This window comes from Gavia stellata, chromosome 2 (assembly GCF_030936135.1).
Source record: "Gavia stellata isolate bGavSte3 chromosome 2, bGavSte3.hap2, whole genome shotgun sequence".
Lineage (NCBI taxonomy): Eukaryota > Metazoa > Chordata > Aves > Gaviiformes > Gaviidae > Gavia > Gavia stellata.
In genome coordinates this window covers 63,331,666-63,345,482 of record NC_082595.1, presented here as the reverse complement: position 1 = coordinate 63,345,482, position 13,817 = coordinate 63,331,666, and the positions used below count along the sequence as shown (strand labels likewise).

The window sequence follows — 13,817 nt, the reverse complement described above, 5'->3', positions numbered from 1 at the left end:
TGATCATTTATTCATCATGAGTGAAGGCAGACCTACATTTTCCCTTCAAGGCACCTTTACCCTAATGTGGGAGAACTTTGTACTTTCTGTTTTCAAAATGATGAACCAATGTCTTATATTGGTATCTGCTGTTTCTATTGATGTGGGCCTTTACAGTTTTCCTCTCGGGTAACAATAATCAGATCTAAGAACCATGAGAAGAAAAAAGTTCTTCAAAGTTTAATAGCCACATTAATGTGATGTGTGGAATTGAAGCAGCATATAAGAAGTTTGAGAAGTTTTCCAAAGGTAGTGGTTATCTGCTGTTACAGTTGTACTAAAAGGAGTGGGGGAATAGTAGAAATAACTCCTTTCTTCTTCACCTTGCAGAAGGAAATCATCCATGGTACCTTGAAATTTTGAGGATATAGATTTTTTTTTCTCATGGGATTTTTTTTTTATTAGTGCGGGGATGAAAATTACGGGGGGTTATTTGCAGTAGTGTAGACTTATGCTGCCAGTTAAAAAGGCTTTCTTACTCTAGATGGTCCTGCTTGCTTTCAAAACGAGTTTAAAGCTAAATGGCTAGTACTGATTTTTTTTTTTTTTTTTTTTTTTCTCTACTTAAACTGTTGTTCCTGAGTGGGTTTCAATTTTTCAGTAGAGTGTGGAGGCCTGGTATGGCAAGGGGGGACGTATACACATAAGACTGCTCCTGAGAGAAGCCCGTTAGGCTCTGAAGGGTTCCAGGACTTATGCAGCGCTGTTGCTGACTCTGAATTGTCTTGCTCAAGTTAGACAGGAACCAAAAATGTTTGTATGATGTGTACCTACTGTGCATCTTCCACTGACTAAGAAAATAATGATGCAATGGCTAATGGGTAATGCGAAGGAAGAGAGTAAGGGCAGCCCAAAACAATGACTTTGGCATTCCTTAAAACACAGAGCAAGTTCTAACTGGAATTGAAGCACAGGCTAACAAACCAGTCATGCTTCAACGTGTCTTGATGATGCCTGCAAAAACCTGATGGTTAGGAACTCTGTCCTGAGACCACGGCCTGCCCTGTGTGCTGACTAATATGTTCTCATTAGTTCCTTGCACGTGTTGCTGGTTATCTTAGGCTGCAACCTACTTCAGGGCAGGATCTGTTTGGCTTTTTTTGTTTATATGAATAGTTCCTGGAAGAGCGGGACCCTGTTCCAGAATGAGCACTCCCGTCCTTGTTAGGAAACGAAACGCGTAATTGCAATGCTTTCTTTATTTGTTTTAAGATGACGTCATACAACCACAACTTTCCCATATGTTCTATATCTCATAATTTACCACTCAGCATTGTTTTAGATTTTGTATACCTCAGTGTGTTTTATTTGTTCTCGGCGTTTTTAGTCTATCACTTATTGCACAGTCTCACATTTTTTGAAGAAACCTATCTTGTTACAAGATGTTTAGCACAAAATTCATACATGTATATGCCATGATGCCTCCTCAGTCTTTTCATATATTCTTTCAAAACTATTTTATGCTTTATGGTTACCAGACATTTAAACTTTCATTAATATCTTTATCATTGTAGAGCATGTACTTTATTAATGCTCGTTTTTTTAAAGTAGTTTCTTGGTATGAAATTCCTGGAATATATAGGAAGCTGATCAGGAGGATTTGAAAGCATTTCAAGTCTGAAGTTAGTTGGCTTCAGTGAGATGATAATTTAGAGTTTAAAAAAGATAGGTAAATTTGTACATTTGTGGCAAGATACTGCTCTTCAGGAGGAAGAAGGAATTGAAGCAGTAGGTGGATGCAGTTGTAGTGTTTATCAGCTTTTCACTATTCAGACTAATTTTTATTTTGTTGCACCAGCTGCTCTTGTATAGCTGAGCATGTTTGTTGAATACCTTTTTGGTTTGGGGTTTTTTTGTGATTTTTTTTTTCTTTTTTTTTTTTTTCCTCCCCACTTGTCTATTAGGCACTTTCAAGAAATGGACAAAGTAAAATCAATCCCAGACCTGGCAAGGTAAGATCAATTTTATTATCTTTACTGTTCCTCTCTATATTTAAAGCATAGCAAGATAGAATTATATGTTGTTGGTGCATTTGTTTTGTTTTTTTTTTAACACAGCTGGTGATATATTGTGAATCAGACCATCAAAAAAATGGTATCGAAGTTTTCCATGACGTTTTGGATTGCAGTTCTTGGGTTCTGTCACCAACAATTTTAGTTAAAGTCATCAGAGGATGGTAAGGGATTAATTTTTACTCTTTATAATTTGTCTATCCAAAAATGTTTTGAAACAGAATGAGCATGTAATTCACAGTAAGTCTGCCTTGCAAATGGCAATGTAACATAGACACCTATGAGCAAGAATTGTGGCCTTTTACCTCTGCGATAGGAAGTTCTGGGCCGGGAAACTTGTTTTTCTGACAAATTGAGTGAGTGTTACCATCTGGAGGGGTGCAACGTTTCACCAGGCATAGGCGTGGGATGAAATGACAGATTCTGTCTGGCTATGCTGCCCTTTGACTTCTCTCCCCTTTATGGGTTCTTGCATAGTGTTTGGATTGGGCTAAAAGGCTAGCAAAGGATTTTAAAGTCAGGTCTGACATGGGTTTGGATGCAGAAGATTAATTCCATGTCCAAAGGTATAATAAGGTGGTGCTGTAGAGATAATTGACTGGTTCTTTGGTAAGACCAGAGAGAACTTTTCGCTAAAAGCTGGATTGCCTAAGAGTAATTCAGAAGCAGTTCATGTCCTACGTTCTTTCTGGCATTAACAGAACAGCCATTATTAGTGTGGATAGCATGGCATGGATAGCATGGCAAGTTAAGTTGTGGCCAGGCTATAATACAGTCAGATAGCAGGTTCTCAAAAGCAATGATCTGATAGTAAGCTGCGGAAACAAGGGCTAGCTGTGGTAGGAGGTACTGGGAAGCACAGATTGCTGCTAACATCAGAAAACTGGAATGAAAAATCTTTTGATCTGTGTGAGCCATGTCTTTTTTTCCAGCATGGACTAGGGGAATGGGCATTTTTTCCCCCCTTCAACTCGGAGCTCCAGAGGAGGGTTTTGTATTTGCAGATGGATATAGTTTTTATCTAGTTATATATTCAAACCTGCTGTTAAAAATAAAGTTGTGCTTGTCTTCTGAGCAGTCTTATCATCCTTTGGCACATCTGTACCAGCCCCTGTAGAACTCCAGGCTGCTGTTCACAGGATCCAAGTAGCTTGTCTGTTTATGCATGACACAGCAGTCTGCAGTGTCAACATTTTCTGACCTACAAATTCTGATTAGTATCTCATGCAAGAGTCTGGTATTCATAGACAGTAGTCTTGCTGCCCCAAATCATCAATTTAAAAAGGTGGAAGAGTTTTTGATGAAATTACAAAGTCAGCAGTAGGCATCTTTGTTTTTATCATTGCTTTTAAAAGTATCACAGAGACCAGAAATGGCTTGCATCAGCAGTATTGGGCAAATAAGCTGAATTGGGGTGGTGGGAAGGTTCTGGAAATAATACTTCTTATGAAAGGATTTGTTAAATGGGAGCATGATTTTTGCAAATCACACTTGATAAAGCACCATTAAAAATGAGAAATTTTTATTTTAAGCTGGATACTGTATGAGAAACCAAATTTTGAAGGCCCCTCTATTCCCCTGGAAGAAGGAGAGCTGGAACTCCCAGATATTTGGGGTGCAGGTACTTCTGAAGAGCAAAATGAATGCAAATCTCTAAAGCCTGCAATGATTGGTTCAATAAGACATGTTGTTAAGGCAAGTAATATAAGTAAAGAAATTTTTTTGTAGATCGTAATATTTGGTGATGTTTTATACTGATACAAAGTGTGATGGGTGTATTAGGATACATGTGTAACATGAGTTGTAAATGCATGAAACAATCTTCCATGTTGAATTTCTTGTTTAATCACAAAATAAATCTGGGGGCTTTTGCACAATAGGGATTATGGTAACATCCACTCATCCACTGGAAGGATGGGGCAGGAAGAAAACTTAGCATTTTGGAGGCTACTCTAATAAAAACCACTATGTACAGCATATGCTTTTTAGCCTGGTCAGTCTCTCAGGAAAAACATCCCAGAAAACCATCAGTAATTCCACAGATTCATATTTTCAAAAGATGTGTGTGGCTTTTTTTTTTTTTAACATAAACCAAATTTACACTCAACATAAACTTCAATGTCAGATGCCAAACCCTGTTTGATACTCAAAAAATAGCCCTGTATACGCAGACTTATCAGGGAGTTTCACACGTGGTGGGACAGCCTTCCTACATGCACTTTTAATCTACCATTAAGTAGTTACCTTTGCAGGTTACCAAAACAAGCATGAGCTATAAAGTTATTTGACTAGGAAGGGAAAAAGGAGGAATGTATTGCTTTTAACTACAATTCTTGTTTAAATTGCAGTTCTCTTCAAGAATGGCTTGCTTGCTGTTATCTTAGGATTTAATTTGCTAGAGGAAATGTTAACTGATGAAAGAAGATGCATTCCTGCCTAGATGGCAGAAAGTAAACAATGTAAATGCTGATTAGAGATTGGCTGACTGTCTTGGTCCAAACAGAGACAGGCAAACTGGCCTCGTTACACTTTTATTATAGGCATCTAATAGCAGTAGTAATTGACAAGGGGGGAAACAATTTAAAATAAACATGTGTTTCAAAACTGATTTAGTTATCCACATCAATTACAGAACTCACAGCACAGATTAAGTGATTATGGCAATCTTCATTTTTCAGGATTACAGGGTTTGCCGAATTGATTTGTATACAGAACCTGAAGGGTTAGGAATCGTGACTTCCTTTTTTGACGACACTGAAGAAACCGGGGTGTTCGGCACCACTCAGAAGACTTGTTCTATCAAAGTACACTGGGGCATGTAAGTGCATAGTTCTGTATGAACGTGTACTGCTATGAAAGGAATTTGTTTTAAACCATTGGTTACACCTATCAGACATGCAAACAGGCTGTATTTATTCTAGTCCTGTATTTTGGTAGTATTTGTTGACAGTAGCATTAGTACATCATTGTAATGCTTCACTCTTGGAGAGGCTGACCTCTTAAAACATTTTGTTAGAGCCAGTTTTTCTTCTGCTTGCATGTAGTAAAGACAGAGTAGCCCTTAAGTCTTTGTAGCAAAGGAATGAGTTTGCCTCTCCTATTCTTTCTCATTCAGGCAAAATTATCGTGAGAGGGGGGGATGAACTGTTATGATAAGACCACATTGCCTACTTGCTTTCCTCTAAACTTGAAATCATTGTACTAAAAGAAGAAAATTTTCAATCTCTTGTCTTACAAAATAATACTTAGTGTCATGTGTGGACTTTGGAAAGCATTCTTGTATGTCACAGTGCATTTTAATCAGTGTTTTATGGTGATGTTTCGGACATGGATGTTACGTCACCTGAAAATATCTAGCCATCTGATTTAGGAGTGTAATGTATCTCATGAACTAAGCAAGCTTTTTATGAGAAAAGAGACCTCTAAGGAACAATCCAGACACTGCACCAATGGCAGTTTTGGTAACTTAATAAATAAACTTGTAAATTGGTACTGAAAATACACCTCAAAGTGGTACTGGGAAAAGTATGCGGAAGAGGGAGGCTGCTTTCACAAAAAGTGAGAGAGTGGATCCACTTCCAGTGATGCGGAACGTTTTGCAGGGTGTACAGACCTTGGTTGTTACCTGTTGGCCCTGTTGTGTTTGGGCACTGACAGCATTTGCCTTGCTATCAGTCTATTTAACTATCAAAACCTGCCCAACTAAGACAAGTGTTACATACCACTGCAAAGATGTTTCAAATATGCCACATGATCAATGGGGCATTGTAATTGTTAGGTAAAGGGTATTTTGTCTGATTAAATCTTTACACCTTGATTTGGGAAAAAAATGAAGCACTTGGGTATATAGGGAAATTTTAAGATGTCCAAGTAGTTGGTTCTGACAGGAGGTTATTTCTGTTGAACTGCAAGCCTAATCCAAATTACATGTCTGCCAAGAGTAATGAAATCAGATATGCTATTTGGTGGTTGACTATTAATTGACTTCATCTACCTCTCCACTTTATTTCTGTCCCTCGCTTAAAAGCATTCTGTGAATAGTGAAATTACAAAATTTTTGGAAAGGAAGCAGAGCCTGTGCACATCTCTCGGACTTCAGACTCATCCTTATTTTGCATCAGTGTGACAGCATTTTTTGCACCAAAAATGTGTAAAGTCTTACAGTCTTAACTTCTCTCTGTTGCATTTGGATCCCTTGAGGGAAGGCAGACTAATATGTGCACCAGGAAGCAAAATAGGCAGTTGAAAAATAATCTTCTCAGATGTCAGTTAATTAGTCCAGTGTAAAAAGAAGTTGCTTCTGCCAATTGCTTGCATGAGAAATTCAGTAAATTGTTGCTGCTTTTTTGCATGTTGCAGGGTTTTTCCTTTCTTTTAGTTTACAGGCATGGCATCATTCACTGTATTGGCAGTTAAGGAAGGCTCTTATTCTGAGTCACCTTGCCATGTGGGTGTGGTTGTATCTTCTTAAAGTTTCCCAGTGTTCGTACTTAATTGTTGTTTACTAAAAGCTGCCAACAAAATGAGTCAATGCACCTTTATCTTCTGATTGTACTCTCTCCTTGGTCTTCCATGTGTTTAAATTCTTGCAGTGAAGTTAGAATCATAGAATCGTTTAGGTTGGAAAAGACCTTTAAGATCAAGTCCAAACATAAACCAAACACTGCTAAGTCCACCACTAAACCATGTCCCTAAGCACCTTATCCACACGTCTTTTCAATACCTCCAGGGATGGTGGTATCACCGCTCTGGAGGTATTGAATATCACCTCTCTGGGCAGCCTGTTCCAATGCCTGACAAGCCTTTCAGTGAAGAAATTTTTCCTAATATCCAATCTAAACCTCCCTTGGCACTACTTGAGGCCATTTCCTCTTGTCCTATCACTTGTCCTTGGGAGAAGAGACCAACACCCACCACTCTGCAACCTCCTTTCAGGTAGCTGTAGAGAGTGATAAGGTCTCCCCTCAGCCTTCTCTTCTCCAGGCTAAACAACTGCAGTTCCTTCGGCCACTCCTCATAAGACTTGTGCTCCAGACCCCTCAGCAGCTTCGCTGCCCTTCTCTGCACATGTTCCAGCATCTCAATGTCCTTCTTGTAGTGAGGCGTCCAAAACTGAACACGGCATTCGAGGTGTGGCCTCACCAGTTCCGATCACTCCCCTAGTGCTGCTGGCCACGCTGTTTCTGATACAGGCCAGGATGCCATTGGCCGCCTTGGCCACCTGGGCACACTGCTGGCTCATCTTCAGCCGGCTGTCAAACAACACCCCCAGGTCCCTTTCCATGCAGCAGCTTTCCAGCCACTCGTCCCCAAGCCTGTAGCATTGTATGGGTTTGTTGTGACCCAAGTGCAGGACTCGGCATTTGGCCATGTTGAACCTCATACGGTTGGCCTCTGCCCATTGATCCAGCCTGTCCAGATCCCTCTGTAGAGCCTTCCTACCCTCAAGCAGATCAACACTCCCGCCCAAGTTGCTGTCGTCTGCAAACTGACTGAGGGTGCACTCAATCCCCTCATCCAGATCATTGAAAAAGATACTAAACAGAACTGGCCCCAGTACCGAGCCCTGGGGAACACCACTTGTGACTAGCCGTAAGTTGAGGGCTTACTGAGTGGTGGACTACAGGACACACAATATATCAAACATTTGGCTCTAGATGTCAGTAAAACTAAAGCTCCTTGTTTGTTTCTTGGTATAGTTTCATTGCAGACGTATGGTTCCATCTTGTGCCAGTTTACTTCAGTTTGGAATCTGCCTCTTAAGCATGATAGAGTGATGGATTATTTTAACATCTTTCTGTATCACCAGATTTATACATTATGATCCTTACATAATTAAAGGGTTGGCTGCATAAAGTGTTCCTGTTTAGTACATGTTTTATACTGCCCCATGCCGTACTTCTGATAGATCAGTAAATTTAACTGGAAGAAATACACTGCCATCCTTACGCAGAGATCAGCAGTATGTTTCTTTGTTTCCAGTAAGTGATTACTGGCAAGATTTTCTTGAAAGAGCTTTGAAAAACTACTGTTGCTATCCCAATGAGGAATTTTGAAAGTTATGTCTTTGAAAGTAGATTTACTAGCAGATACAAACCATGAGGAAGTAGATTTTAAGGATTTGTCAGATTTTTCTATGTATTAGCAAATAACACAAGTTTAGAATTTTCTATTGCACAGATTTTGCAACAAATCCAGGGCTAGGTTAGTAGAGATCTTTCAACTGATTGAAAATTGGTTCTGTATATTTTAAAGCTATTCTAAAAATAATACAGAGTAACCTTAAGTCTTGAAACTTTAGTCTAAAACTTGGGTTGCCTTCAGATAAGACAGAGTCAAATTCTTAACTGTCTGTTCATTGTACTGATTTTATTTTTTTTTTTTAGCCTGATCAAACAAAACAGATGAATAATTGGTGGCTCCTGCACAGGCACAGGATTTTGCCAGTATGCCATCTTGTAGTTGGCAATTTTGATGGTAAAGAAACAAAGTTTTATTAAGGGTACAGTGATGTCTTTTCTAAAGTAAGCATATTGTCTTGTTCTTTACTGTTCAGCAATGTTCTGGGGTTTTTATCTTTTGCTTTCCTCCTCCCGCCCCCCCCCACCTTTAGATGGCTAATTTATGAAGAACCTGGTTTCCAGGGAGTCCCTTTAATGTTGGAGCCTGGTGAATATCCCAATTTAGCGTTCTGGGAGAAGAAGGAAGCCTACATTAGGTCCATGAGGCCCTTGAAAATGGTAAAATACCGTTATTACTTGCAAGTTACATGACCTGTGTTTTATGTGTTAGAAATAATGTGTTAAGGTAGCTAGATTTTGCAAGACTCACAAAAATGTAACACTTTAAAACCCAAAATTTTTAGTCTATAAAATACTTGAACTTTCAACATTGGATTGCATCCATTTCTGCCTTTAATCTGCCTTCTTATTTTCACTTGTGTTCTTCAAGGAAGGTTCCATCTTACTTCTGTCTTTTTGTGAAGAGTTGATGACTCTTATAGTTGCCTATAAGTTGTCTGTCTAAGTATAGAAAACTTCTTTTTTCTTTTTTTTTTTAACAGGGTGGTCGCAAAGTTGAATTCAGTGGAGAGCCAAAGGTAAAAGTCAGTATTTATTTGATTGTCCAAAGGTATTTTATAACACATGAACTACATGTGGGTAGATATATTTATCTTTACTGTGTACCAACTACTGATGGTTTAGTGGCTGGTCCTACTGTATGTGACCACACCATGAAACTGCAATTTCTGTCATGTTAATGCATACATCACATGTGACATATATATATATATATATATATGTCACAGCATTAACAGCTATCTGGATAATGCAGACGGGTGACGAACATTCAAGCCCTCATGTTGCATCTCTAAGGGAGAGATCTCTTGAAGAGAATAGAGAGATCCACTAACTAGTTTCATAATCTTGCCTTCTCCTTCTATGTGCCCATGCAAAAGAAACTGTCTGTTGTCAGAATTTATCATGCTCTCTGCAACTTTTCTTTTTCTTCATTTCCTCTACAGGTAATCATTTATGAGAAGCCTTTCTTTGAAGGGAGACATGTGGAAGTAGAATCAGAGATTTTTATGCTTGATGACAAGGAATCAGAAGAAAAGACAAGACTTCCACTTACATCAGTGGGATCCCTGAAAGTACTGGGAGGAGTGTAAGTGTGGGAAAACACGAGCAATATTTCCCCTTCAGCTGAAGTAGTAACTCCGTAGGCTGGAAGTTGCAGTGGACAAATTCAGTACCCATTTATTTTCTCTGTTTTCCTAGTTTTGGGATTTAGGTGTATGTGTGGGTTAAATTTGCAAATATTCACAGCAAAAGAACAAATTTCACACATCTGTATCTGCTGCATAACAACATGGAGTGGCAGTTGTCCGTTTTCACATGCAGACTCTGTTGTTGTTGTTGTTTAGTTGGGTCGCTTATGAGAAGCCTGAGTTTGAAGGCCATCAGTACTTGCTGGAAGAGGGAGCGTATCGGGATTGGACAGACTGGGGTGGCTATGATGAAGAGTTGCAGTCACTGCGACCAATTGTTGGCGTAAGTTCCAAGAACATATAGTGGGCATCTCCTAAGTGATCTGAGACATCATGTTGCATTTTCCTTAGGATGCTTCTCTTTGTTTTAACAGGACTTCACAAGCTCCCATATGATAATGTACAGTGAAAAAGACTTTGGATCCAAGGGTTCCAATATTAATGTGTTAGGAATTATTTCCAATTTGAAGGACACTGGATATGGGCTGAGGACACAGTCTATAAATGTGCTAAGTGGCGTGTAAGTGATATTTTTAATCGCTGTTCAATTTTAAATGTGCTATTCTATTCAGAATTTGATGGTATTTGCAGATGTTTTTCAGCACTCTGACTTCTGATGTCTGTGTGGAGTCTTTAGATAAAATTTTCTGCCCTTGACTGCAGAATGCGAGAAGTAAAGTTTTTGTGAATATGTACAGGAAATCAGTTTTTGTCTCAGATCAGATGGCCCCAGGAGATGTTGACTTACTGATACACAAAGTGTGAAAGTATGAGATGACATTTCATCAGAGAGGTAGAAATAGCTTGTTCTCATGGCTGTATTTTTTTTTTTACAGTGTTGCAACAGCAAAATTGTTATGGAACTAATTTCCAGTTTTGAAACTAATATCCAGGCTTCTTGTGTTTGACCAGAGGCAAATTCCTTGCTCTTTCTCTCAGTTGTGTGTAAAATGGAGATAATGCTTCCCATGCTCACTAATACCTTCTGGTATTAAGGAGACTTTAACTGTTTTGAAAAGTAACATTGCTTTTTCAGTGAATCTTACAGGTTAATAGTGTTTTAGTACTGTGGCGTTGTTTTTAATTGGGGTTTTTTAAGACAGTGGTTCCCAAAACTTTGCATTGACATGGCCATTAACAACTCTTTGTGCCATGTGTGTTGTCACGCATGGTTAAGTTGATAGACTTTGCTGTTGGATTTGTTCATACATCAATTGCAGCTTGAGTTTCACAGCCTTGTAGACTGCATCAAAGTATTTTGGAAATACAAACAAGTATTAGCAATCATGTCTCCAAATATACAAAATTACTTAAAGTAGTAGAACCAAAAGAGTATGAGATGTATAGTCTCTCTCCCTGCCTGGTATGCAGGTGACTTGCTGAAAGCTCTGCCTTACCCAGCCACACCCTAAATCTTTCTGTGTGTTACCTGTGCGATATCTCTGCAAGTTTTGTCTGGATAAAGATTGCAGAATCAAGCTCAGTGCTTTCCAGAGGAGTGGTTTTAATTTGTGTATGAATATGGTGCGACAGCAGGTTTTTTCTGCCTGGTGATCTTTTGAAGCCACTGTGCCCTTTCGTCTTCTGTAATATGTAAGGGAGATTCATGGGAAAGAGTCACCTCTGAAGGTTGGGAAACAAATTGTGGGTTACCTATCATGCCCTTTGTGTAGTTGTTCTAGTAAATGTGTTGCAGCTGAGATGGGAATCATACTTCAGTTTGAGTATTCTAGTAATTAAGATTGACTCTAATACTCTGATGGTAAAGGTGGCTAGAAGTCATTACAAACAAAACTCTTGTCCCACAGACTCTGTTGCTGCTCCTGTAATCTCACCTTGTAGTCTCTTAAAGATGTAATTTGTAGCAATAAGCTTTTTAAAAATTTAGGTCCATTGTTCATAACAAGTGACTAGCACTCAACTCTTAACAGTCTTGTACAACCGTTTTGTTTCCAAAGAGGTTGTGAATTTTTGGGGGTTTTCTGGTGGTGGTCTTACTAAATGCTAATGTGTCAGAAAGGTTGAATGATTCACGTTAAATCATGCTTGGTAATAAAATGCTTTATTTTAAGTGTTAAGTAACTGTTCAGGTAGAAATTTTTTATATCTTTCCTTCCAAGAAATCAGTCATAGAGTGATGACTAATCCATTGAGCAATTTCCTGAGCTGTTTAGACTGTAATGTAGATGATGTAATAGAGAACTGTGACTGATTCAGTAAAAACTTGTCATAATATTTCAAAGTAACCTTCCTGGTATCATATTGAAAATACTTCATTAAAAAAAAGGTCAAAAATATAAGAATCCTTAAACCTTTCATAGCAGTTTTTTAACTACAGGTATCTGGGGTAAGCAGTTATAGCAGTAACACATAACAGATGATCTGTATTTCCCACAGAATTGTTTTGATTGCTCTGTAATTTAAGGGATATAGCAAAGAAAAGAAAGCTTGATGCTGCAGTGCACAGATACTACTGAAAAAGTTCTAAGCTAAACTGCATCTCTAAGCTAAACTGCATCTCTAAACTGTATGCTGAAGACAGCCCAGCTCTGCATTTGGGGAGTGAATATTCCATTTTGCAGTAATTGAGCACTAACTGTATTAAAATTTTCAGCTATTGTGTTTCTGAAGAGTATTTCCAAGCAATATTTTAATGTTTCTACTAAATCCATTGTAAAGATATGCCAAAAAAAAAAAAAAAATCCTAAGGTGATGAGGATTGACTTGTTTAAAAATGAAAATGTTTTGCTCTGGAGCATTCTTCAGAGACTGGCCAAGCATAAAATCCGGTATATTTTATTCTGCCATTGGGGAGGGAGAAAGCAGTCCAGACTGCATGAAAATAGGAGAGGCCTTTCTTCTTTTAAGTAGGGTTTGATCTTTACTTTCAAATTGGCAGAATTTTAAGTGGTGGAAAATGGAAGTATTTACTAGCAACAGGTAACACCCTTTACAAGTTTAAACAAGTACTAAAATCAACTGTTGTACAATTCTTATTTCCTCTCTGCTTAAAAACTCTTCAAGCTTATATTTAATAGTGATCAAAATCACAGGAATTGCATGTTTGAAATTTGGCTTTTATTTATCTGTAAACACACCAAACTTTTGCCAAAAATACTGAAAAAGCCCCTGTCTTTTCGTTGATCCTTTTGGAACTTGGTGGAAGAACTTTTTCAGATTTGTTTTTTTATGTTGGCGTTTATTTTACGGTGGTCCTGTAATCAGCCTGGTTTTCCCCTAATTTTCAAGTAATTAGCCCACAGTGCAGATTTGGCTGCTTCTTGTGTACATATGGATAGTGATATTACAGAAATCATTAGGTGATGAGTAGTTCATATACAGGAGCCAGAATGTAGTGAATTGAATCTAGATGCACTCGGGAGGGTAACGTGGGTGAAACTAGAGAGACATGAGGTACCAGAACAAACCTCCGCTTGGAGCTGAAAAGGGCAAGAGCCCTCGGGTACCCTGTGGAAGAACATTTCAAAGCTTCCACTTCCTTCCATCTCTGAACTGAGCTGAACGGATGTTCGAAAAAACCTTTCAAGAAGTCACAAAATTAAAGTTTGCAGGTCCCTGGGATACTAGGAGTCACAAACACGAAGGGTTATGATAAACCTGTTTTCTCTCTTTCCTATAGACAGAATTTTATTACCTCATCCTCTCTGTTAATCATGCTCCAAATCTGCAAGTGCCATTTAACTTCCTGGCCCCTCGTGGTCTATCTGATTAGCATGTATAGGCCAATTTAAACACATTGTCTCCATGTAGTATTTAAGCTTTACAGATTGTGGATTCTATGTCAGACCGGAAGGAGTGCCTCTGTGCCTGAAAGCTTACTTTTTACAACTATGGCATTTAGTTTAATGAAGGTGTTACCATTTCTTCCATAGCTGAGAGAGAAGGTCCTTCCAGGACTTAGGTAATCTGTCCTATCCAAAAATGAGTCTGAGCAATACAAAAAGGGGGATTACCCTCTCGGCTAACGTTAGAAA

At 38.6% G+C, this 13,817-nt stretch overlaps 1 protein-coding gene across 1 annotated transcript in view; it reads left to right on the top strand.

The window, feature by feature from the left end:
• CRYBG1 (crystallin beta-gamma domain containing 1) overlaps positions 1–13,817 on the top strand; it is a 42,437-nt gene that overhangs the window by 9,458 nt on the left and 19,162 nt on the right. Inside the window, exons 5-13 of the mRNA XM_059835708.1 lie at positions 1,944–1,991; positions 2,097–2,215; positions 3,584–3,746; positions 4,730–4,869; positions 8,665–8,791; positions 9,115–9,150; positions 9,577–9,719; positions 9,979–10,105; positions 10,197–10,342. Coding sequence (XP_059691691.1) covers positions 1,944–1,991; positions 2,097–2,215; positions 3,584–3,746; positions 4,730–4,869; positions 8,665–8,791; positions 9,115–9,150; positions 9,577–9,719; positions 9,979–10,105; positions 10,197–10,342 — 1,049 coding nt within the window. The remainder of the gene's footprint in view (positions 1–1,943; positions 1,992–2,096; positions 2,216–3,583; positions 3,747–4,729; positions 4,870–8,664; positions 8,792–9,114; positions 9,151–9,576; positions 9,720–9,978; positions 10,106–10,196; positions 10,343–13,817) is intronic.